The sequence below is a fragment of the Humulus lupulus genome, chromosome 3 (genome assembly GCF_963169125.1).
Source record: "Humulus lupulus chromosome 3, drHumLupu1.1, whole genome shotgun sequence".
Taxonomy (NCBI): domain Eukaryota; kingdom Viridiplantae; phylum Streptophyta; class Magnoliopsida; order Rosales; family Cannabaceae; genus Humulus; species Humulus lupulus.
The window spans coordinates 27,573,216-27,599,210 of NC_084795.1; the positions used below are offsets into that span (position 1 = coordinate 27,573,216).

The window sequence follows — 25,995 nt, forward strand, 5'->3', positions numbered from 1 at the left end:
TTCTTAGCTTCGGGTGGAGGCACACACCGGAGTAGTGGCATGGAATATCCTTTTCTATACAACCTTCCATCTACAATGGTATAACGAGGGATTTGATACATCAACTTTTGAGCCTTGGTCCGTTCTTCCGGGAGAACACCGGTCTCAAGGTATTCAATTATCAGAGTCATCCAGGTTGGCTCGGAGTTGATCATACACACATCCTCCTCTCCTAGCTCGTCAATACTGGGCATCGCAAGATGTTCGATTGGCACGATATTCAGTTCGTCACTCTCGGTAGAACTAGCAAGCCTGGCTAAGGCGTCTGCATTCAAGTTCCATTCTCGGGGGACCTGTTCTATCGCATAGAACTTGAACTGCTCCAATGCTGACCACTTTTTCTAAGTATGCCGCCATCCTCGTACCACGAGCCTGGTACTCTCCTAAAATTTGGTTAACCACCAGCTGAGAGTCGCTGTAGCAATGTATTGCTTTGGCTTTGAGCTCTTTGGCTATGCGAAGTCCCGCCAGTAGAGCCTCGTACTCGGCCTCGTTATTCGACGCATCGAAGTCAAATCTTAAGGCAGAGTGAAATCGGCTTCCTGCAGGGGTGATCAAAATTACTCCTGCCCCCGATCCATTCTCATTAGAAGACCCATCAACATAAAGTTTCCACAGCTCACGGGCCGGGGTTATAACTTCATCGTTGGCCATGCCCGTACATTCCACTATGAAGTCTGCCAAGGCTTGTCCCCTTATGGTCGTCCTTGGGTGATAAGTGATCTCAAATTTTCTGAGTTCAACGACCCATTTAAGCAGTCGACCTAAAGCTTCTAGCTTGGACAAGACTTGTCTTAGTGGTTGATCAGTTAGTACATGGATGTGGTGCTCTTGAAAATAGGGTCGAAGGTTTCGAGATGAGTGAATTAGGCTAAGAGCTAACTTCTCCATCAAGGGATACCTTGATTCTGCCCCCAGTAATCTTTTACTGACGTAATACATGGGTCTTTGTACTTTTTCTTCTTCCCTCACGAGTACCGCGCTTATGGCGTGCTCGGTCGTAGCAAGGTATAAGTACAGAACTTTTCCTGTAATGGGTTTTGACAAGATGGGAGGTTCTGCGAGGTATTTCTTGAGTTCCTGAAAAGCTAACTCGCATTCCTCTGTCAATTCAAATTTCTTGCCTCCCCTCAACAGGTTGAAAAACGGAAGACAACGGTCTGTAGATTTTGAGATAAATCTACTTAGTGCCGCCATCCTGCCAGTCAAACTCTGGACACCTTTGTGTTTTCGAGGTGAAGGCATATCGATCAAAGCCTGGATCTTGTCTGGATTAGCTTCTATTCCCCGAACATTTACAATAAAGCCCAAGAATTTTCCTGAAGATACTCAGAAAGAGCACTTCTGAGGGTTAAGTTTCATGTTATACCTCCGTAAAACGGCAAAGCATTCTTCGAGATCATCTACATGGTTATTGTTAAGTTGAGATTTAACTAACATATCATCAACATAAACTTCCATGTTATTACCTATTTGTTCAGAGAACATCATGTTCACGAGTCGCTGGTAAGTGGCTCCAGCATTTTTGAGCCCGAATGGCATGACATTATAACAATATAACCCTTTGTCTGTTATGAAACTCGTATGCTCTTGGTCGGGGGCATGCATGGCGATCTGGTTATATCTAGAATAGGCATCCATGAACGACATGAGTCCATGCCCTGCCGTGGCATCCACGAGCTGATCGATCCGCGGTAGAGGGAAGCAGTTCTTAGGACATGCCTTATTGAGGTCCGAGTAGTCATTGCAGGTTTGCCACGTCCTGTTAGGCTTCGGGACCAGCACCGGGTTGGCTACCCAATCGGGGTAAAAAGCATCCCTGATGAATTGGTTTGCTTTTAACCTGTCGACTTCCTCTTTAAGGGCCTTCTTCTTATCATCATCTAGTAGTCTTCGCTTTTGCTGCTTCAGTGGGAAGCTTTTATCGATATTTAGCGCGTGGCTCACTACATTTGGACTTATTCCTACCATGTTCGAATGTGACCATGCGAAGACATCTTGGTTCTTCTTCAAAAAGCAAATTAATTGCTATTTGGTTTCTTCGTGGAGGTTTTTCCCGACCTTTACTGTTTTCGGGGGGTCTGATTCTTCGAGCCTGATTTCTTCGAGCTCTTCCAATGGTTCGAGATCAGCTCTTTCCTCCACTCTTGGATCGATCTCTTCATCTATCTCTAAGACTATCCCGTCCTTGGTTTGAATAACAACGAGCGTTTGTGCGCTCGCCTGCTTCTTTCCTCTTATGGAAATGCTATAGCATTCCCTTCCGGCTAACTGGTCTCCCTTCAGCGTCCCGATGCCACTAAAAGTCGGGAACTTGATGGCCAAATGCCTTACAGATGAGACTGCCCCCAGCCCTACTAGTGCGGGTCTCTCGAGCAGCACATTGTAGGCCGATGGCAGGTCCACTACTACAAACTCCATCATCTTGGTGCTGAGACTGGGTAGTCTCCCAAGGTCACGGGGAGTTCAATGGATCCCATACAGGCAATCCCTTCTCCTGAAAAACTGTACAGCGTTGTTGCACAAGCTTTTAGGTCACGAAGCGTGAGTCCCATCTTTTCTAAGGTGGCCTTATAGAGAATGTTCACTGAACTCCCATTATCAATGAGAACTCGGTGAACCCTCTTATTCGCAAGCTGGAGAGTGATAACCAGTGGGTCGTTGTGGGGAAACTGAACATGGGACACATCGTCCTCAGTAAAGGTTATAGGCTGAGATTCAACATTTTGGTATTTTGGAGCTCTGGGTTCGGGTTCATAAGGGAACCCGTCCCCAGTTTTTAGCTCATTTACGTATCGCTTCTGGGCATTCTTGCCCGGTCCTGCAAGGTGAGGCCCGCCCGAGATGGTTACCACATCTTCTCCATCAATCGGAGGGGGTCTCTCTTCTTCCTTAGCCCGGGAATTGTTGTTTTGAGCAGGCGGCAGTGCAGCTGTCCTCTGGCTGGTGGAAGCCTGATTATTGTTCTGGTTTCTGACATACTGCCTGAAGTATCCTCTCGAGATCAGTCCTTCGATCTCGTCCTTCAGTTGCCTGCATTCATCATTAGTGTGCCCAGTATCTTTGTGAAATCGACAGTATTTACTGGAGTCTCTCTTGGACTTTTGATTTCTCATGGGGTCTGGACGCCTGAAAGGGACCTGGTTTTCATTAGCCAGGTAAATATTCTCCCGAGACTCGTTAAGTTCGGTGTACACCTTGTACACGGAGAAATATCTTTCCCCTTTCTTCTTCTTTCCTCTTTCAGCCTCGGGGTTACTTCCTTCATTCTTCTTTCTTTTGGAAGGATTTTCGGCAGGGGGTTTCGAGGCTGACGGGTCCGCCGAGGTTGAGGCAGAGTTTACGTTTATCGTTGTAGTTATGGGTTGAGAGGTCATATTCAGCATTGACCTCGCCTCTTCTACATTGACAAACCTCTGAGCTCGTCGATTAAACTCGGTTACGGACCTCACAGGCTTCCTCCGCATATCATCCCAGAGAGGACTTCCTGGCATTACCCCAGCTTGAATGGCCATTAAATGACTGCTGTCGTCTACATCCTGAGCTCGGGCAACTTCCAAAATGAATCTTGTAAGGTAGCTCTTCAATGTTTCATTTGGTTGTTGTCGGACGTTGGTCAGGGTCAACGCCTCGGGTCTTACCCCGATCATGGCTCTAAACTGCTTCTTGAAATCTTTCGACAATTGATCCCAAGAAGTGATTGAATGTCTCTTATATTTTTCAAACCAGTTTTTCGTTGGTCCTGCAAGCGATGTTGAAAATAACATACATTTGAGCTCGTAACCTACATTACTTGATCTCATTATAGTGTTAAACGTACTCAAATGACTATACAGGTCTGATTTCCCTTCAAAAGGTGGGACATGAGGAATTCGAAACCCTTGAGGAAACGGAGTGTTGGAAATGTGAGGAGCGAATGGTTCGAGCTCCTCATTAGAATCTTCGTCCCGATTCTGACCTCGCTCATTCTGTAAGAGCCTAAATGCTCTTTCCAGTTGATCAATTCTATCCTGAACTGGGTCCACAAGGGGTCTCGCCTGGAATTGGTTATCATTAATCACAATTTCAGGCTCGCGCCTTTGCAGGGGATCCTTGCGCCCATTTAGGCAATCTCTCAGATCTGGGTTCGAGGGATTACCACTACCCCGATTCTGATTCAGGTGTTCCCACAAGTCAGGGTCGTTCCTTTGGCTTCCAGTATTTCTACGTCCTTGATCATACATATTGACTGATCTGGTGTCTCCTGAGTCGTCACTGGCGAGGCTCGTCGTATGATTGTTTCGAGATGGATTCCTTTCAGGCTGCCTTGTCTCTACAGTGTGAGACCGAGACATTTGGCTTCTCGTAGGCTGGGTGCCTCTCCGTTCTCTAGCCGCTTCTCCATTCCTCTGCTTCTGCCCAGCTCGCCTTTCCCTATCACCCTGAGGCGGTTGTGTGTTCCTCCGAGGCAGTGAGGGATATCTTATTGGCGATGGAGGGAACCGTATGGGTGACGGTGGCTGCTACCCATTTCGGGGTCTGGATGGTCCCGAGTTCGCCTGTGTTGGCTCAGTAACATTCTGCCTATTACCAGGATTCTGAGTTCGAGCCTCTGCAGGGGCTCGATTATTCCCAGTGTCAGCTGGTAGTTCAGTAGTTGAGTTAACTGGAGCCCTAGCTCGAGTGTTTCTTCGGGGCCTCAAGGGAGCAGGTTGTTCTGCCAGTGGCGAAGGTTGCTCCGTTATTCTTGTGGCAGCGTTTTTCTGAGGTCGTCCACGAGGCCTGTAGGGAGGAACATGAACGTCTCGCGGAGGTGGGGCTTGGTTCTCATGCGGAGGTTGAGGCTGAGCCGCCTGCGCCTCCGCGGCTAACCTAGCCAATTCCTTGTTCTGCTTCTTGGCCTTAGCCAACTACTTTCTTAACTGTCGGTTTTCCAGTTCCACAATGGGGACGTACCGTTCGGGATTATAATACATGTCATCATCGTCCCTGGGAGCCGGAGGTGCTGGAGGTCCTCGAGAATCGGAGGACTCACTTCTCTCTTCAGGTTCTGGATTCGTCATTGGCTGCTTCCCAGGGAGTCATGGATAATTTTCTTTAGGAATATTCTGATCATTCGCGGCCGTAGCTAATCAGGGATTGTATTGCTTAAGGCTCTCAATGAAAGCACCAAACTGTTGACGCCGTTTTTCGTCTACTTAAAATGTAGAGCAATTAAACAATAGGAACTATAGCGCATTTGAATAATACGGTAAAACAACAAGAATTTTACGTGGTTCAGCAGTTAACTCTGCCTAGTCAACGAGTCTATTTTATTAAGACTTTGAAGTTTTTTGGAAATCCTTCAGGGATGAATTCTCCATAATTTCTCTCAAGATATCAAAAGATCCGTCCTTTACAAATGTTCATGACCTCTCTATTTATAGAGGGTTCTCAAAGTTCATTCTCACATATTTCGGGAAGATACTCCTATTTATTAATAAAAATAATGATATTAAATTATGTAATTCCTATATACAAGGAAACGTCCCCTGAAGACCAGGGGGCGTATAGCAGACTTGTTAATATCCCTTTAATGTTGGGATGTTACAACAATAAATATCTTTAAATGCATGGAACGCGTCTCATCAGATGACCCATTAAGTCGTTCGAGGTCGGCAATTAGCATCATGTTGGTCCAGATCTATAGATAAGTTATGAGCTAGCCACCTTACCCCAAGACCAGCTCGGAGCGGGTAAATAGCACCGAGGCTGTTACACTCTGAGCTTATACCCATGCCAAGCTTGGGCTACTTGATCCGAAGACACCCGACAACGGATATACCCCGATGCTATGTCTTTCGAGCTTAGAAAGAACTTCGACGTTGCATATCTTTGAGGTTGCCGCCCTGTTCGAGGGTTTGGCATCTGGACCATGAACATGCACTTTAGATATCTCGAGCTCACACCTGACGAATCCAGCTTTCGAGGTCACAATCTCAGGTCTCGAAATCTGGGTGTAACAAACATCATATTAAACATATAATATAATCTACTGTGAATTAGCATAATTTTTTTTTAAACTAGCAAGAAACTTAAATTTAAAATTCACATATAATAATGAATATTACATTAAATATATAATATATAATCTCTTGTTGTCACTCCCAAATTAAAAAACTATAACAAACATAAACTTAAACAAAAATAAATAAATTGTTTAATTAAAATAAGATATTTATTTCAAAATTTATATGATATTAGTTTAAATTTAATAAATTCTATAAATAAAACTAAGCAAACGTGCATATTGCACGTTGCTTGTATCTAGTATATATATATCTATGTCAATGTTGTGTTTAGATGTCATATATGTAGAGATTATTGATATAAATATTTATATATATTACAGAACTATTATTCATTATATTATATATTAAAAAAAATGAACCAGATTTTATTAAAATTACAGAATATGTTTTACCCTAATTTTTTAATACATTTATGTCATTCATTATATCAAACATATATTTTTTTATGATATTGTTTATTTATTTAAAATTTATATGATAATTAAAAAATAATAAAATAAATACATATTTGAATAAACATGTTAATAATTTTAAAAATAAACAAACATGCATTACACGTTATTTTTACTTAGTATTTATATAAATGAGAGCTACACGAGGTGATGTCACACCCTAAAATCTCTCTCAAAACATTTTATCTATTTTATCTTATTTTTTATTCTATTTAATTAATTTTCTAATAATTATATACTCACAAAGATAGTTAAAAATAAAAATAAAAATAATAAATATCATACATATTATATTTAATAGCTTTAAAATCAATTATACATACTTTATAATTTTTACCAAAAATAACACAAAGCTTATAATTAATAATAATAATAACAATAACAATAAATAAAACTAAAAGTATAACAAATTATTCGAATTTTATTTTTGATACTTTAATTATTTAATTTTTTTTAAAATAATATATTTTTTAATCGTTAAAAAAGAAAAGACAGCACAACAAAGTGTTTATGTATTCTAGTCTGATAATAAAAAATAGAAGTTAATCATTTGTTTAGTGCCTTAATATATATATATATATACTATATATATATATATAAATGCGTGGATAGGAGTTTAAAGTCATCCTTCTTTTTTGTTTTTTTTCGTAATTTGTTTTTTCTGTTAAATAATATATATATATAATATAAACTGATTATATCATCTTATTCTTAATTGTATTTGTACAATATACATTATATTGTATTAAGTATATTGAGTCATTTTTCTTTTTTGTTTTTTTCTTAATTTGTTTTTTTATGTTAAATAGTATATATATATAATATAAACTGATTTATATTATGTTATTCGTAATTATATATGCATACATTATATTATATTAAGTATACGGGGTTATTTTTCTTTTTTGTTTTTTTCTTAATTTAATTTTTTTATTAACCAATATATATAATATACACTAATTATATGATGTTCATTCGCAGTTGTATATACACAATATACAATATAGTATCTATATATAAATTTAATATGTATGATTATATTGTATTTAGTCTATTGTATTTATATAGTAATATAATAAAAGGCTATCATCATTTATTGAATATTAATACATACGAATGCAACGTGGTTTAATGCATGTGAAAGTTACACGTATTGATAAGCTTGTTGCTCGAGTCATACTATGCTGGTGTGTTGATCACATATATATGGTCATCCTTCTTTTTATAAACAAAAAATAAATTAGTAACTGTGAACTATTTATTTATATTATTATTTAATTTTTTCACGAATTCAAAACAAAATTATATTATTTTTATAAAGAGTAAAACGTAAGAAAAAAAAGTAACACTGGTACCGGGTTGCTCGTGCCTTTGGCACGAGCCACTCTCACTAGTATATATATATATGCAGGGATATGTGTTTTGAGTCATTCTTCTTTTTTGTTTTTTCTGTTAAATAATATATATAATATAAACTGATTATATTATATTATATTATTCGTAATTGTATATGCACACCAGCGCCGTAGTCTTGCCTAACCGTTCGGTCGGAGATGCCTTTGTATGGTATAGCAAGCTATTTAGCTACTTGTATCGATTTGCCACAGTGTGGTTAGATACAATGCGCTGGCAGCCTCAGCTTGGCAGGATGGGAATGAAGGTCGAGGGAGCAGGGAAGAAAAGGTTTATATTGTATTAAGTATATGGGGTCATTTTTGCGTGGGTGCAGTAAGTCATTTTTTTTTTCTTAATTTGTTTTTTTTTATGTTAAATAGTATATATATAATATAAACTGATTTATATTATGTTATTCGTAATTATATATGCATAATATACATTATATTGTATTAAGTATACAGTGTTATTTTTCTTTTTTGTTTTTTTCTCAATTATTTTTTCTATTAACCAATATATATAATATACACTAATTATATGATGTTCATTCGTAGTTGTATATGCACAATATACAATATAATATCTATATATAAATTTAATATCTATGATTATATTGTATTTAGTCCATTGCATTTATATAGTAATATAATAAAAGGCTATCATCATTTATTGAATATTAATACATACGAATGTAACGTGGTTTAATGCATGTGAAAGTTACATGTATTGATAGGCTTGTTGCTCGAGTCATACTATGCTAGTGTGTTGATTACACATATACGGTAATCCTTCTTTTTATAAACAAAAAATAAATTATTAACTGTGAACTATTTATTTATATTATTATTTAATTTTTTCACCAGTTAAAAACAAAAATATATTATTTTTAGAAAGAGTAATTAAAAATAAAAAATAAAAAGTAACATTGTTACCGGGTTGCTCGTGCCAAACACTCTTACTAGTATATATATATATATAAATAATCTAACCTAATCACTCACGTCCTTCTCTCTCGTTAACCCCAATCTCGATCGTTAACCTCTCACCTCATCGTGTCTCTCTTTCGTCAGCCAGCCAGGGCTGTCGTTCGGCAGCAGCTCCTTCCGTTTCTCTCACTGCGTCGTTCAACATCTTCTTCCCCACGGTCTCCACCTGTCGTTCTTCTTTAGTCCGAGAGTCCCACTGTGTCGTTCTCTTCAGCCTCACATTCTCATCTTGCTCAGGTTAGTCTCTTCCTCACCCCATATGTATTTATATATATCGTATATAAATGGTAGAACATATATATATGATCTAATAGGGGATCAGGTTGTGTATATATTGAACCCAAAATGGTTAGCACATCTCAGTCTCTCTTGAATTTTAGTGGTCTGTTTGAGTACATTTTTGTACCACTACATTTACTTTTGCAGAATTAGAACAGACTATTTCTTTTCTCCTCCTTGTTACTGATCGATTAATGAATGTTTTGTGAAACTCAGAGCTAGATTTTTGTATACTTTAATCTATTTTATGAGCTATAACAATCTTTTTAAATAGGTTATTGCTTTTTTTTCCCAACAATTTCGCATGATTTTTTTGGCTACTAATATAGAATGTTACTAAAGTTAAATAATATGATGGGTATGGTCCGTATGGACCATGTATAAAAAAACAATATCGCTTTTGGGATATTTGACTCTTAAACTAATTTGCTGATTAAAAAGTTGCACAAACTGCAAAGTTTGTATTTGTTTACCATTGCTGTAATTGTGCTATGGGATTAAAAGCTTAGGCATTCTATGCTTTAAAATTTAAATACCGAGCGCCTATGGTGAAACATATTGTTAGTTGGTTTCTGAAATTAAAGTTTAACATGAACACAATTTAAGCAAATCAAATCAAACTGTAAGCAGCAAATAGCTGATAGGATACTATGCTTATATTATATTCAATAGTGAAATAGAACAAAAAATTATCAGTCTAAAATGAATATTATTTAGGTCAAATTGTGATTATCATACTGCTTTTATTTATTTTGTGTTACTTATAATCTTGGTATTTATATTGTAACTAATCGCTGTTATATTGCAGAAGTCAGTTGCATATCGAATTGACTTTTCAGCTTTGAATTTTGTTTTGAACCAAGTTGAGTTTTGAATCAAGTTATTAACTCTTTATGGGACTTTGTTTTATTTTATGAGGCTTTATTATGAACTTTTCATTTTATGAAACTTTGTCATGGACTTTATTATGGACTTGAATTTATTTTATAAAACTTTTGGATGAGATCTTATGAATAATTGGATATCATTATTGTTGTTTCTTTTATGAAGTTTTCAATTCAGGTGGGGGTTATTTGTTAATTTTTGTAAAAAATATTTATATATATATATATACACACACTAAGTTTGATGAAAAAAAAGAAATTGAGCTTCACCATGTTTATAGGTTGTGGGGCTTGTTTGCTTTGACTTTAAATTGTCTAGAATCTAATATTAAGCGCATTTATTTATTTATTTATTATATTTGAAGGTTGAAACTGAGTTGGTGAGGAAACATGAACACAATGTCAGGGATAACCCAACCCCAGCTCCTCCAAACTATAACAACTATCCTCACCTCCAGCAACACCCCACCGCTCCATGCCCTAAACTCATACATTCCCCACCTTACAGAGAGCCTCCTCATCTCAATCTTCTCATCCAAATCCCTAGCTTCCCAACCAACTACACTCCTTTCCTTTTTTCAATGGTCACAAACCCATGCTCCCTCCCTCACTCAATCACCAACCCTACTCCTCACTCTCGTTCCATCTCTCATTCGCCACAACAAGTTCTCTGATGTCAAGTCCCTCCTTGTCACATTTATTGCCTCTGATAGGCAAAACCATCTCCACCAAGCCCTCCTCCATCTTGACCGCACCCTTCCTAGACCTTCTAGAGCCCTTCTTGATACATCCATTGGTGCATATATTCAGTCCAGAAAACCTCACCTTGCTGCTCAGATCTTCAACAAGATGAAGCAACATCGATTTCGTCCCAATTTGCTTACTTGTAACACTCTTCTCAATGCGTTGGTAAGATTCCCTTCTACACATTCGATTTCGATGTCTCAAGGAATTTTTAAGGATATGATTAAGTTAGGGGTTAGCCCTAATACGAATACTTTTAATATTTTGATACGTGGTTATTGTTTTGAGAACAAGTTCAAGGATGCTTTTGAGCTGTTGAGTAAAATGAGTGAGTTTGATTGTTTGCCTGATAATGTGAGCTACAATACAATATTGGATGCGTTGTGTAAGAAGGGACAATTGACAGAGGCTCGAAACTTGTTGTTGGACATGAAAAATAGAAGACTGATGCCGAATAGGAATACATATAATGTTTTAGTTTGTGGGTATTGTAAGTTGGGTTGGTTAAAAGAGGCAGCAAAGATCATTGAGTTGATGACACAAAATAATTTTTTGCCTGATATCTGGACTTACAACATGTTGATTAGTGGGTTATGCAAGGAAGGTAGAATTGAAGAGGCTTTTAGGCTTCGAGATGAGATGGAACGGTTGAAATTGTTGCCTGATGTGATCACTTATAATACATTGATTAATGGGTGTTTTGACAATGGAAATAGTACAGAAGCATTTACGTTGATCAATGAAATGGATGAAAAGGGACTGAAACAAAATACAGTCACTCACAATATATTAGTGAAGTGGTTTTGCAAGGAAGGCAGTATGGATGAAGCATGTGATATTGTAAGGAAGATGGAAGAAAGTGGATCTTCTCCTGATTGTGTTACTTACAATACTCTAATAAATGGGTTTTGTAAAGCAGGAAAATTAGATGAATCATTTAGGATGATGGATGAGATGAATAGGAAAGGTCTCAAGATGGACACTTTTACTCTCAACACTGTTCTACGTATGCTGTGTGTTGAAAATAAGCTTGGTGAGGCATATCAGCTGCTTAACAGTGCCAGTAGGAGAGGTTATGTTGTTGATGAGGTAAGTTTTGGAACATTGATGATGGGATACATTAAGAATGATAAGGTGGACAGAGCATTGAAGCTTTGGGATGAAATGAAGGAGAAACATGCAATTCCCAGTATTATCACCTATAACAGTATTATAGGAGGTCTATGCCAGTCTGGAAAAACTGATCAAGCAATAGACAAGTTAAATGAATTCTTAGAGAGTGGTCTAGTCCCGGATGAAACAACATACAACACTATCATTCATGGTTACTGCCAGGAAGGGGAAGTGGAGAAAGCATTTCAATTTCACAACAAGATGGTTGAGAAGTCGTTCAAGCCTGATGTCTTTACATGTAATATCCTTCTTAATGGACTTTGTAGAGAGGGTATGCTTGAAAAGGCTTTGAGGCTTTTCAACACATGGATTTCAAAAGGGAAACACATTGATGTTGTTACTTACAACACATTGATTGCGAGTCTGTGTAAAGAAGGTAGATTTGGCGATGCATATGATCTTCTTGTAGACATGGAAAAAAAGAAATTAATGCCTGACCATTATACGTACAATGCAATTCTCAGTGGACTTACTGATGCTGATAGAATTAAGGAAGCTGAAGAGTATTTGTCCAAAATGATAGAGAGTGGGAAATTACCTGAGCATTTCTTACAAATGACCAAGGAGCAAGACATTGTGACCCAAGAATTCTCTGTGGAGTCTGATTCAGTCTCTGTCGGTTATACAGAACAAATCAACCAACTTTGTTCTGAAGGGAAATACAAGGATGCCATGCACACCTTCGAAGAATCTAAAAAGAAAGGAGTTATTCTAAATAAATCTGTTTACATTAACCTGATCAATGGACTAATCAAGAGGCGTAAAAGCCTATCTCGGTCTGTCATGTCATAGTAGACCATGATTGTTCTTTGCAGTGTCATTGGGGCCAGTGTCATTAGCTTTGTTCTACTTAATATTGGCAGCTGGACCATAATCAACTATTGTTCCTACTTAAAATTGGCATCTGGACCATACTCAACAATTCTAGGTATAATCTTTATTTATTTAAAAAGAAAAAGGAACTTGGATGGTAACATGTGGTTGTAATCTGATTGTTTTTTTTTTCTTTCTTCAAAGAATGGTTATGGTACTCAAAGGCAAAGGCAACCTATAATCTTTGCTTGTTTTTGAAGAATCATATCTGTTTAGAATCTATACTGGTAAGCTCTTTCTAAGTTGTAACCTGTTATATACAACTGAAAGTGCATGTTTTTGTGATCTGAAATACTGCAACGAATTTTACTTCTTTAACAACTTCTGTTTTTGTACTATTTGATGTAGTTTGTATATCTGTTAATTGTTATTATACTAATTGTCTATGAAATGGCACAACAGTATTTTTTTCTTCTTGTTTTAACATATTTCCTGCTGTTTTTCTCTGTTTTTCTTATTCGCGTCCTGTTTAAATGACATATATGCCATCCTCTTTCAGTTGCTTCACAGAGGGTTTATTGTATGGGCTTATCTCATCCACCGACTGCTTCTAACCACCTATTTTTCCTTCACATGCTTCACCACCACTTGTTCTAGAATATCTCGCCGCCTCTTCACCTCCTTCATTAAGTCGACTCATCCTGTCACCGCAGCTCGTTGACTACCAGTGGGTGTCCTTCCAAGGGCGGCTCCTTGCTGTACTTCCAATTTTGGTCGCCGTTGAATTCAACAACGACTTCCAGAAGAAGTTTTTGAGGAAATGGTGGAAGAAGAAGAAGCAAATGGTGCTCTGAGGATTTCGAGAGAGAGTGATGCCATGATTGATGTCGAAAGCCTCAAAAAAGAAGCTATTGATGTTCGGTAATTTTGTTCCTCCTTGCGTAAAGAACTTATTATTGGTGTGTTTTGTTGTTCTATTATGGCAAATGCTCTGTTTGCGAGTACAATTTCCTCTTGCATTTGGTTTGGGGTTGAGCTTTGGTGATGAATGAATAAATTTGATATTTTTGTTCTGGCCTTGTTCATAATTCTGAAATATGGTAAAATGTTCAATCTTTTTGAGTCTTTTCCTTTTTTCCCAAGAAAAACGTGATAGGGTATTTTGGTAGCTTTTTTGCTTTTGGGATGGTTTTCAAGTGGATTCATCTTAAAATATTTTTGTCAAGGCATGTGCATTGCAAGCCAGTAGTTTATGGTAAAAGATTACTTGGTCTCTAAGGCTAAAATCTGGTTATGTTTATGACTATTCATAGATTATTGTGCTAATTTTTTAAGAAGACAGAAAGGGCAGGAAGAGGAAAAAAAAGTGTAGCTAAAAATGTAAGCAAGTATTTTTCTTTGTTGTCACATTATATTTTCTTTCAACAATTGTTAGAGTTTGCGAGCTATGAAGGCTGAGTTATTTTGTATATGTTAGCTTTCTCAGCTTAAAATTTGGATTAACTGCTGGAAATAAACTCATTTATTTGACAATATGAGGTTATTTAAGATTATTTGGAGTTTTGGAATTAATTTCTAACAAATGAGTAAATATCATGTTTTAGCAATATTTAGAGCCTGTTTTGAAATCTGGCAGAATGGAGTGAGATCCCATACTTTCTTATGGTTTGGTGGAATTAAAAGAGAGGAACAAATTTCTGTTAATCCAATGGTTGGATTACTTAAGGAATTGAGTTGTCTATTATGTTACTATAGTGTTATTTCTTTATTTAAGCTAGGAATCTTCTCTTGGATTGAAAAAGAAATGAGATAAAATCTAGGTTTCTATTTTCTGAAAATTTTAAATTTTCTTCACAAATACCTGACCATCTTCTTCCAAAAGTTGCAATTGTTGGAAGGTCAAATGTTGGTAAATCAGCATTATTCAATTGTCTTGTTGGGGTATTTGATCATGAATGCTGCCTTTTCCTTTTCAGTTCATGTTAAGTACTTGCAACTTATCATAATGTAGAAGTCTTCTTTCTGACAGTTGGCTTCATTTTTTGCCAATAATTATTGCAGGGGAACATGGCTATTGTTGTTGATGAACCTGGGGTTATGGGAGATCGTTTATATGGTAGAGCTTTTTCGGGGGACTCTGATTTTTCGGTCATCGACACTGGTGACCAACACTAAGCTTTTGAAGGAACCCAAGGCTGACAAGAAAGAGTACAACAAGGTATTTTGTTTTTCTTATTAAAATTTCACTCAACTAATTTAGTGGTCAGTTGTATCAAGAATTTGCTGAGTTCACTTGTTTTAATTTGATTATCTGGGTTGATTTTACTTTATTTGATTAAAGTTTTACCATGTTGTACATGTTTATAAGGGAAATAACGAATAAATTATCTGGATTGATTTTGCTTTATTTTATTGAAGCTTAATTCTATTGATTTATTGAATTAAAGCTTTACTGTGTTATATATGTTCTAAGAGAAAAATATCTTGTATTAATAGAATTTGGGTATCTTTGGGACTGGTTGGCTGGAATAGGCATCAGGCTACTATGCAAGTCTAGCCAGAGCAGTTTTAATTGTATCTAAAGTTTATTTGCAGAGTTGAAACTTCCAGAAGAGTCTCAACATTGACTTTTCCTCTTTTATCTTTTTGCTGTGCTTAGTGATATTAGAGCAAGGTTTTCCCATCAATATTTTCCCCTTTCTCTACCTCTAAAACATGAGTTCAAGCCAAGCAGCTCCAACGTTAGGCCTCAACCCAAATTATAATACAACATTTATGAACTATAAACTAAAATAAACTATGGTATTTCACAATCCACTGTTTTGCACTGACTGGCTGACCAAAAGACTACTCTCTTTTAGTTGCCTAGCTAACACAACCATTTCATCAGTTTAAGGTCTTTTGAAGCTTATTATTATAGGAGAAGATCAGAAATTAGGATTTCTTACATAAATAGGTGCAATCAAAACATTAATTGGCATTGAAACATTTTTATATTATATCTCAGGTTGTATTGATTTTTTTTTTCATACAAAAGAAACAATGTCAAAACTTGAGCATAGCCACAACTCAATTAATAGCATCCTAGACAGACATGCAGATTAACAAACACCAGGTGATCTCTTCCATTACAAGTTTATGTAAACTGTTTATATGACCAAAAAACTATTCATGCCAATAAATTCTCGATCCTGCAGCAATCAAGTATATATTCTTCCCACTTTTTCAACTATTCACCTGAAGAAGGACAGACTATCAAAGGATAGCATGTTCAAAAGCCAGAAATAAAACCAAAACAATGGGTCTAATGACCAGCACTACCTACCTTAATTCTAACAAAGTATTTCCCTCTCTTTGGAACCAATGAAATAGAAATTAGAAAATTCGGGTTTGTTTCCAAATGGAAAGCTTGTGAAGAGAAGCCCGAGAAACATAGATCAATATTTCTAATCTATATACGGCATGAAAAAGGAGAATTCGATTGTTTGACAAGTGTTAAACTAAATTTTAGAGATGAAAAATTTAGCGATTTACAAGCTATGATATGTAAACTGAGAGTTGATAGTTTTATATTATTATTAATCGTGGTTAGTCTATATTAAATTTTGGTCTGAATAACATGATTTAATATTAAATCACGTCACTCCAATCTCAAAGAACTGTCCTTTACACACACACACACACATATATATATTGAGATGACTCCAACATGGTAAATTTCTGAATCTCTTTCATCTGAATTTATTTAGTATAATTTAGTTTCTATTTCAATGTGAAATACTTTGAGAGGTCTAGATTGCTCAATGCTAAAATTCAGCTGTTATGGTCTAGATTGCTCAATGAATTTGGTATTCACACTCATGTAGTCAGCTGCTAGTATGCAAAATGAGAGGTCAGGACGATTGCAATGGTGTGGACAGCAGCCCTCCTTGCTATTCTCTGGGTAGTTGGTTAGAAAGGAACAGCAAAATCTTTGAAGATAAAGAAGTGGCAGCGGAAGATCTGCGGGAGAAGGTCAAATTATCTTTCCTAGATCTTAGCAGAGATTGAGAATTTTTTTTGTATTATAAGTTTTAAGATTGTGTTTAATGTTTTGTTGTTTTATTTTGTATATAGCTGTATTTGGCTATTTCCGAGATCTTTTTTGTTCTCTTATCTCTGTATTCCGTGTTCTTTATTATATTGAGGGAGATTATCATTTTTGGCTCTCTTTAAGCTAGTTACTAAGTTCAACTTTGTATTTTCAAAAAAAAAAAAAAACCCTATATTATTTATTTTAAATACTAAAAATTCATTTATATATTTATTTTTTCATATTAATAATCTATAAAACTCATTAATTTTAAAATTTAAAATAAATAAAATCCAAAATAAGATAATAAAACTATATATATTTTAGTTAAAAAAAACCATAAAGATATTAATACATAAAAGTTTGTCAAATATTGAATTTTATTTGAGATTTGATTTTTTAAAAAAAAATAACTATTGTTAATTAATTTTATAAAAAAATATATTAATACATTTTAAGTGAGGATGTTTTTGTTTTTATCAAGAAAGTTTTGACTAAAAATAATTATAAGGAGTCTTTTTAGGAAATTAGGGTCAAACTTGGTAGTGAACTTAAATGAAGGGGGCTAAAGTGGTAATTTTTCTTATATTAATGCAGATGTATCTTTTTTAAAATAGGAAAAAAAAGTGAATACTTTCAAGAAGAATAAACACTCTTCACTAGGATGTCTTATTCTCATTTTCCCATATTCTTCTCATTTATCCAAATACAAATGTTTGTCCTACTTGTTGAATAAGTTCTTCACAAAAAGTAACAAAATCAATTTTTGTAATTTTGTAATCTATTGTCCAACACGGTTTGGACAAGAACCTACAAATCTTGTAGAAATTCTATTTAAAACTTACCCAACAAGCCAGCAAGCTTAAATATTCACTTAATAAATATCATTCTTAGTTTTGCTTGTAGCTTTATAACAATAATAAATGGTTGCATTGAATTGTATACTTTTGAAACTCTTTTGTTGGCCTTTAGCTAAGTGAGTTGTATAGGTTTCATGAGTTGAAACTCTTTGTTGGCCTTCGGGGAATTAATCCAAAGGGTCGTGACAATTTTTTTCAAGGGAAAATTGTTTATTGGGATGATTCGGTGCAGCAGAGTTCTCTTAGGAAACGTAGTGTTCTTTTTGAGCATATAGAGGAGAATGAGTCGGAAATTGAAGCGAAGATGGCTGGCTGAAAAGTGTATTCTCTTAGGCATTCTCAGAGTAGTGCAGCAAGCATGACTATTTCAGAAGAACAAGGAGGGGGTTGACTTTTTTTGACCCAGTTTTGGAAGAGGATAATTTTTGTCTATCCAGTGGTTGAAGAGCTTGATTCGGCAAGTTCGAAAGATGAAGATGTGGATGGTGATCTTGACGGTGAAAGGGTGTATGATGAGGATAGTGTGGTACAGGTGAGAAGTTTGTGGGATGAAAAGATTATTGAAGGAGGCTCAACGTTTAGTGTTGTAGACAGGGGTGAGTGAGAGAGCCAGCTGTTGGAGGGAGGTTTTAAGTAGGATAAGCCAGTCGTTTATGGCACTGTTGTGAGAAGGGAAGAAGATATGTTGAACGAGGCATCCAGACTTCTTAATACCATGGTCTCTTTGGGTATCTAGGTGTATTCAAATGATAAGGGGGAGAAGAATAAATGTGGTTTTGTAAGTCTGTCTCAGAAGAGTTACTGTGAATTACAGAAACTAAGTTTCAATGTTAACTACGACAAAAGGAAGAAGAGAGGTGTGGGTTATAGTTATGATTTATGAAGATTCTGTCTTGGAATGTGAAGAGGTGTGGCAACAAAGGAAAACAGAAAGCGATTAAGGAATCAATCTGTAAAGTTAATCCAGATATAATCGTTCTTCAAGAGGTGAAAAAGGTTTCAATAAACAGGAGATTCATTGGAAGCATTTGGTGGTCTAGGTTTAGAGGGATTTATCAGTAGGCGATAGGTCGTTCGAGAGGTACCTTGGTTGCTTGGGCTACAAGGAATGTCTCTGTTATTGACTCCTTAGTTGGGGACTACTCAGTTTCTGTTTGCTTGAAGGCTGAGAGGAAGGATCCTTGGTGGTTCTCTGGTGTGTATGGGCCTGTAGTATATGGAAACAGAGATAGTTTTTGGGATGAATTAGCAGGGCTGAGTGCTATATGCGGTGATAATTGGTGTGTGGGGGGGAAGGGGGGGGGGGGGGGAGACTTTAATGTGGTAAGGAGAGTTGATGAGAAATTGAATAGCGAGTCTAATACAAGGAGTATGAAGATGTTTGATGCTTTGATTAGAGAGTTAAAATTAGTTGACCCTAAACTTCACAATGGTCGGTTCACGTGGTCGAACTATAGACATAAGTCAATTTGTTGTAGGCTAGATAGATTCCTGTACACTCCCTCATGGTCAAGAATTTATTCTTTCGTTCGTGAAGAAGTGTTGGTTCAGGTTGTGTCTAATCATAGCCTGGTTGTGTTAGATTCGTGCCTTCCTTCTTGGGGGCCTTCTCCTTTCAGATTTGATAATACTTGGTTGGAGCATAAGGATTTCTCTATCAATTTTCAGAATTGGTGGGCATCGGCTAAGGTGCAAGGGTGGTCGGGTTTTCATTTTATGTCAAAGCTTAGGGAGTGGAGTTGGCAGGTCTTTGGGAATAGGAAAATGCTTAAACATTTGCTAGAAAGGAGATTTTTTGCGTTGGATAGACTAGAGGGGGGGGTTGTGGGATGAGCATCTTCAAATAGAACGTTCAAAGGTGAAGGAAGAATGGCAGCATATTGTTTTTGAGGAAGAGAGAAGTGTTTGGTTTAAGGTGAAGTGTCAATGGGCCAAGGAAGGGGATGCTAACTTCAAACTTTTTCATAGTATTCTCAGTGCTCGAAAAGCGAGAAATTTCATTTCTAGGATTGAGGAAGAGGATTGAACTATTTTGGATAAGGACGCTGATATTGAAAAGGCTATTGTGAGATATACTCTTCTTTGTATTCGAAGGTCTCTAGAGTTTGGATTGGGGTGGATGAGATCTCTTGGTCTCCAATTCAATCGGTCCTGGCTTCTTTTATCAAGCACCCTTTTTTGGAGGACGAAATTAGACAAGCGGTGTTCGATTGCGATGGGTTTAAGGCCTCAGGGCCAGGTGGCTTTTCTATGGCAGTTTATCAGAACAATTGAGATGTTGTGAAAAGTGATCTTTTGGAAGTTTTTCAAGGTTTTTTCACCGATTGAGTCATTCATGGGAGGACCAATGAAATCTATATATGCCTTATTCCTAAGAAAATAAACAACTGTCGGGTGAGGGATTACAGTCCTATTAGTCTTGTCACTAGTCTTTACAAAATTATTTCAATAGTGTTGGCTTATAGACTTCGAGGAGTTCTGTCAGACACAATTGCAGAAACACAAGGAGCTTTTGTGGAGGGTAGGCAAATTTTGGACACAATTTTGATCACCAACAAGGCAGTAGAGGAATACATGAGTAATGGTAGAAAAGGTTGAGTGTTTAAAATTGATTTTACAAAAGCTTATGATTGTGTGGATTGGGGTTTCTTAGATTTAGTTTTGGATAAGAAAGGTTTTGGTGAAGTATAGAGGAGGTGGATGTGAGGATGCCTGTCCTCCATGTCTTTTTCTGTCTTTTTAAATGGACACCCAAGGGGAAAATTTAAAGGATCAAGGGGTCTTCGCCAAGGGGATTCCTTGTCTCCCTTATTGTTTACTTTGGTGGTGGATGTTTTGGGCAGAATGAATGATAAGGCTAAAAGTGTCTCGACTTTTAGAGGTTTTACAGTGGGCAATGATAGAGTCAACATCAGTCATCTTCAGTTTGCAGATGATACAATATTCTTTGCTAACGATGAGGAGTCCTTGGTTGTGCTTCTGGATATCCTAAACGTCTTTAGTGTTGTGTTTGGTTTATCTATAAATTTGCAGAAATGTCAGTTGTTGGGGATTAATCTGCATAAGGAGTTAGTAGATCGGTAGGCTAGTGAGATTGGCTGTGAAGTGGGTCAGTGGCCAATTCAGTACTTGGGCCTTCCTTTGGGGGCTTCTCCTTGTTCCAAAGTGTTGTGGGAGCCTGTTATTTCTAAATGTGCTAAACGGTTTGATAACTGGAAGAGTGCTTTTCTGTCAAGAAGTGGTAGGTTGACTCTTATTCAATCTGTTTTGTCTTCTATCCCAATGTATTACCTGTCGCTCTTTCGTATCCCTAAGAGTGTGGTGGGGTTTATTGAGAAATTGATGCGTGACTTTCTGTGGGAAGGTGCGGATCGTTCAGGGGCTGATCACTTGGTATCCTGGCAAGAAGTCTGTAAATCTCAGAGTCACGGTGGATTGGGTAATGGAAATTTGGTATTGAGGAACAAGACTTTTTGTAACGCCCTAGATAACCAAGATCGTTACACTATGTGTTAATAAAGGTGCAAGACTTTCTAATCAAGTCATTTAGTTGAAAATGTGTCGCTAAACCATTATAGAATTAGGGCTAAAAGATTTTGGTTGTAAATGATAAATTTTCATTTAAATAAGTGTTTGTTACACAGGATCCCAAAAATAAATAGGATTAAAGAATAGTTTACAAAATCTCAAAGGTTATATACAACCACAAGCCACTCTAATGACAAAATAGGCATTTTAGGTCCTCTTGTCCCTGTATCATCCCTTGGCCGTGGCGGCCAAGCATACGACTATGTACATTCCACCCCTAGAGCTCTCCAATTCAGGGTTGGTCCAACTTACCCTTGCCTTTACCTGCACCACGTAGTACCCATGAGCCAAGGCCCAACAAGAAAAACATATCATAGAGCATAATCAATAATCAGTAATCAAATAATTCATAACTCATCAATACAGATACTCAATAGACCACATTGTTCACATAATCAGTGATATCAATTTGCAAACCAGTAATCAATCATCTAGGTAATAAATATGCCATAACCATCAGATTAATAACAGTAAACATATCACACAATATCCAGGGTCGACGCCCTTAGGTCGCACCCTCTGTTTATCCCACTGACTTCGGCTCGCTTAGGCCGAGCTCAGTGATTATATAATTAACATTAGCTACCAGTGGCCGAGCCGCAACCTGTGCGCTAATAATAATTCCAGCACTCTTAGGCCTTTTATTTCATGTCCACATGACATAATACCATCATATGACATTGCATACAAGTATAGGGAACTCTTAGTCCCAACATAATCACATAACCGGGTGCAGTTCTCTTACCTTTGATTCCGAGCGGAGAAAGTGAACTGACTCCGAGCACGATCCTTAGCCTCGAGCTTTGGCGACAAACCTAGTCACAAGAATTATCGATATATATCAACTTCCGATCAGAAATATAATACTTAGGTAGCAAAACTAGCCTCTGGGACCTCAATTTCTACTAAACTGGGTAGAAGAAATTGTCCCGAGCCCCTAAGATCAAACCCCCGAGCCCTAACACTAATTCAAAACCTCCCAAGCCAAACCTCCCAGGCGAGTTGCGACTTGGTTCAGCAAGTCGCGACTTGCCCCAAGTCAGAGAGCAAGCTCTCACGCCAAAGGGGAGGCGGGTCACAACTTGGCCAAGCAAGTCACGACGCGCCCCCAAGTCAGAGAGCTCCTATGGCCAGAAGGGCCACACGCGCCGTGGCGCCCCTAGGCTGGGTCGCGGCGCACCCTGCGAACCCAGGGAAAACTTGGGTTTTCCTCCTCCTTCTTCCAGCCATGGACACCTAAATTTTACCCAAAATTTTCCCTCAACACTTTCCCAAATTCAACACCACCCAGTAACAAACTCATAACTCAATTATACATTTTAATCACCCAATAGCTTAGTTACAAAACATAATATATATCTCCTAATTCACCAGCCACAATTACTCCATAGACTCAGTCCAACACAACATGATTTCTCAAACTCAAGAACCTAAAGTTCACCTAAAACAACCCATTAACATTCAGAGATTAAGGTTCAAGTTCTTACCTCCCTTTGGGTGCTCAAACACCTGCTGAATCTTCACACTAACTCAGTCCCAAAACCTTAGCTTTTTCCTCTCATTTCCAGCCACAATTCAAGCTTAGCTTCTCATCAACTTCTTCTATTTTCTCACAAATTTTCAGCTCAACCCCAAGAGAAAAAGAAAGAGAAATTGTTAAAGAGAGAGAGAATTAAATTCTGCTTTTTTTTTTTCTCAATCTAGAGCCTTCTACTTAACTCTAACATAAATGTTGAGTATATATCCTTGGCCCTAGGAAATGACCATTTTACCCTCCCAAAATAAAGTTATCATTTTACTTAATCTAGGGGTATAATTGTCATTTGCTTCCAATTTCCACTAATTCATCAAGTGTTCCTAATATTTATTACTTAAATCCCATCATCAAATTAATCACCAATTATTTACCCAATGTTTAATAATCTTCAATATATTCCCCTAAATTCCCAAAAATACCCCTAGGCTCCTCCGAGCCGGGTATAAATCCCCATCGTGACTATTTCGCCAAACCGCTCGCTAGGACCATCTCGAGCCATATGCTACAAATATATCCACATAATAATTTGGTCTCAACAATTTATCACAAATAATCACATTTATACCCCTAAAAGCTAAATATGGCCTATATGCATACTAATGCTCATAATCATGCATTTCACATATCCATATAATCATATAAGCATGCTTATCACATAATCATGCATTAAATTATTTAAATCACTCATAAACCAATTATGCCTTCCCGGCACACTAATCAAGGCCCTCAAGCCTTATTAGCAATTTTGGGTCGTTACACTTTTCTCATGAAGTAGTTGTGGCGGTTTCCTTTAGAATGTAAGTCTTTATGGCATAGGGTGGTTAAGAGTAGGTATGGTGTAGATGGTGGTCGCTGGGATACAAATTATGGGGGGAGATTGTCTGCTCGTGGTCCTTGGAGAGACATCACGACTTTGTATGAGGACTATAGGCGTTTGGTCTGTTTTAAGGTGGGGAGGGGAGACGGTATTCAATTTTGGGAGGATGTTTGGATTGGTGATTGCTCCTTGTAGTCGCAATTCCCTGATTTATTTAGGGTGTCCAGGGCCGAGAATTGTTTGATCAAAGACTTGGCAGTAGCAGAGGGTGTTAGGAGTTCAGGCGGCCTAGGTTGGGATTTGAGATTTAGAAGGAATTTATTTGATAGGGAGATTCCTAGTTTGGTTGAGTTGTTGCAATTGCTTCAGTTTGTGTATCTTCCATCAATTTTGGAGGACAGGAGGATTTGGATTCCAGACAATAGCAGAGTTTTCAACTACAAGACTGCCTTTCATAGTTTGAGCTATGCTCATTTAGGCCCGGAGGTGTCTTGGGCTAAGAGGTTATGGAAGAGTGTCGTTCCTTCAAAAGTTAAAGTGTTTGGTTGGTTGTTATTCTTGGATAAGTTAAATGTCCATGTTAATTTGCAGAGGAGAAGACCTTTTTATTATTTGTCGCCAAATTGGTGTGTGAGCTGTAAGAATGAGTGTGAGTCAGCTAGTCATTTATTTCTAGAGTGTTCTTTTTCTGGGCTTTGTGGGGTAAAGTGTTTAACGAGTTCGGGGTCTCTTGGTGTATGCCTTCCTCTTGTTCTCAATTGTTCCATTGCAAGTTAGAGGGAGGAAAGAGGATGGCTCGTTTATGGCAGAGTACTGTGTTGGCCACTTTTTGGGCAATTTGGTTGGAGAGAAATAGCAGAATTTTTGAAGAGTCCTCTTGTTTTGTGGAGTCTCTCTGGGATAAAGTCAATTTTTGGATTGCTACGTGGGTGTATAGATTGAAAGGTTTTGAGGGAGTTTTTTTATGGATCTGTGTAGAGAGTGGGTGATTTGTGGTCGTAACTTTTTTAGGTAGGGTTTTTTTTTTCCGAGCCTTGTTTTTTTTTTTTTTTTTTACCACAGTATTCCTCCGCCATAAGTGAGGGCTCTCAATGTTATTGAGAGGAGGTTTTCTTTGACCTCTATCTCTATTTCAAAAAAAAAAAGTTCACATTTTAATTTTGAGTTTATGCCTGATTCTGTGTTTTGCATGCTTACCTATTTGGATCTTTGTTTTTAAAAATGTATTTTAGACATCGTGTTTTGCTAAAAAGTTCAAATAATCCTATGAACCCAATTTTTGTCAATGTATTTTTCAATACAACCAAAATATCCTTGGGACTTATTAATTTTCAAATAAAAAATAATGTAAATATACCCTTGGGATTTATTATTTTTCGAGACGATATACCCGACCACAAGTCGGGTCAAAAAAGAAGACTGGCACTCGAGCTTTAGTACTAGGTTAAAAGCTACACTTATGCACTAGGTACCTCTTGAGCATCATGATTCATGAGCATGCTCGAAAGGAAGGATGCCTTTCAGTAGAACACACAAGTAGACAAGAGCTTGAAAAATGGAAGATTAGAGTGCAAAGTTGACTTGATTAGTGTTATTTGAGTTAATCAAAACTAATTGGCCAAACGTTAAAACATGAAAGTCTTGTTTAAACACATATAATTGAAATAAATGTAGTTAACTAATTTTGAATATTTTGTTATTATAAATAAGGTAACAAAATTCTTGAATTGAGAAGAGATTGATTCTTCAACCACTATAAATTAGAGGTGTATGATAGAGAAGAGGGACGGATTATGCATGCCAAAACGTTGTGGATATCGCAACTGAAACAGTAATAACACTCACTAGTAAACGCAGAAGGTTAATTTTTTTGGGCTAAATTACTATAGCTATGGTGTCTCCTTTGTTTCTTTTTTTGTTTTTTTTTCTCTTGCATAAACCGTATCACAACTTTTTTTTCTTCAAATTTTCGTTGACAAATTCTTGAGCCAAATGCCTATAAAAACTGAAGGATGGAGAATTGGTTACAAGGTATTGGAATTCCAAAATTCTATCAATTTTCACAAAAGAATTAATATAGGTAACTAGTATATGTATATATAGCTAACAATTTGAATATATTTCTCTGATATAAAATCTACAAGAAAATGTAGATTTCTTACAGAAGAGCCAAAAAAAAAAAAACATTACGAAAAAAAAATAATAAAAAAAAACAAAAAAATTTACCCGTGGGGAATAGCATCAGGAATATGAAAATCACCATATTCATGTATAGCTTTATTTATCTACTCATGTTTCCAATGTTC

General features: G+C 37.0%; 2 protein-coding genes across 8 annotated transcripts; both read left to right on the forward strand.

The window, feature by feature from the left end:
* The first annotated feature begins 8,938 nt into the window (after window positions 1-8,938).
* Window positions 8,939-17,024, forward strand: LOC133822404 (pentatricopeptide repeat-containing protein At2g16880). 7 transcript variants are annotated; one of them, XM_062254731.1, is made up of 6 exons: window positions 8,939-9,159; window positions 10,451-12,930; window positions 13,020-13,102; window positions 13,473-13,736; window positions 14,877-15,033; window positions 16,647-17,024. In XM_062254731.1, the coding sequence occupies exon 2, from the start codon at window positions 10,476-10,478 to the stop codon at window positions 12,792-12,794; it is 2,319 nt and encodes a 772-aa protein (XP_062110715.1). In that variant the 5' UTR covers window positions 8,939-9,159; window positions 10,451-10,475; the 3' UTR covers window positions 12,795-12,930; window positions 13,020-13,102; window positions 13,473-13,736; window positions 14,877-15,033; window positions 16,647-17,024. The 7 variants fall into 7 exon arrangements, with proteins under 7 accessions (XP_062110715.1, XP_062110718.1, XP_062110719.1 ...); XM_062254734.1 differs by lacking the exon at window positions 13,020-13,102 and adding an exon at window positions 14,129-14,195 and having other exon boundaries at window positions 13,375-13,736; XM_062254735.1 differs by lacking the exon at window positions 13,020-13,102 and adding an exon at window positions 14,129-14,195 and having other exon boundaries at window positions 13,375-13,736; window positions 16,682-17,024.
* A 3,444-nt stretch (window positions 17,025-20,468) lies between these two features.
* On the forward strand, window positions 20,469-24,323 carry LOC133823825 (uncharacterized). Its single transcript, XM_062256672.1, has 4 exons — window positions 20,469-20,819; window positions 20,967-21,200; window positions 24,059-24,192; window positions 24,281-24,323. Exons 1-4 carry the CDS (start codon window positions 20,469-20,471, stop codon window positions 24,321-24,323), a joined length of 762 nt encoding a protein of 253 aa, XP_062112656.1.
* Window positions 24,324-25,995: the final 1,672 nt, after the last annotated feature.

Excerpts from the sequence above, each read along its gene's own strand:
- LOC133822404 (XM_062254731.1), top strand. The coding sequence starts at position 10,476 with ATGAACACAATGTCAGGGATAACCCAACCCCAGCTCCTCCAAACTATA.
- LOC133823825 (XM_062256672.1), top strand. The coding sequence starts at position 20,469 with ATGTCTTTTTCTGTCTTTTTAAATGGACACCCAAGGGGAAAATTTAAA. Across the intron at positions 20,820-20,966 it reads TTAATCTGCATAAGGAGTTA|AGTGCTTTTCTGTCAAGAAG; the intron begins GTAGATCGGTAG and ends GATAACTGGAAG. Across the intron at positions 24,193-24,280 it reads GAGGTGTCTTGGGCTAAGAG|AGGAGAAGACCTTTTTATTA; the intron begins GTTATGGAAGAG and ends GTTAATTTGCAG.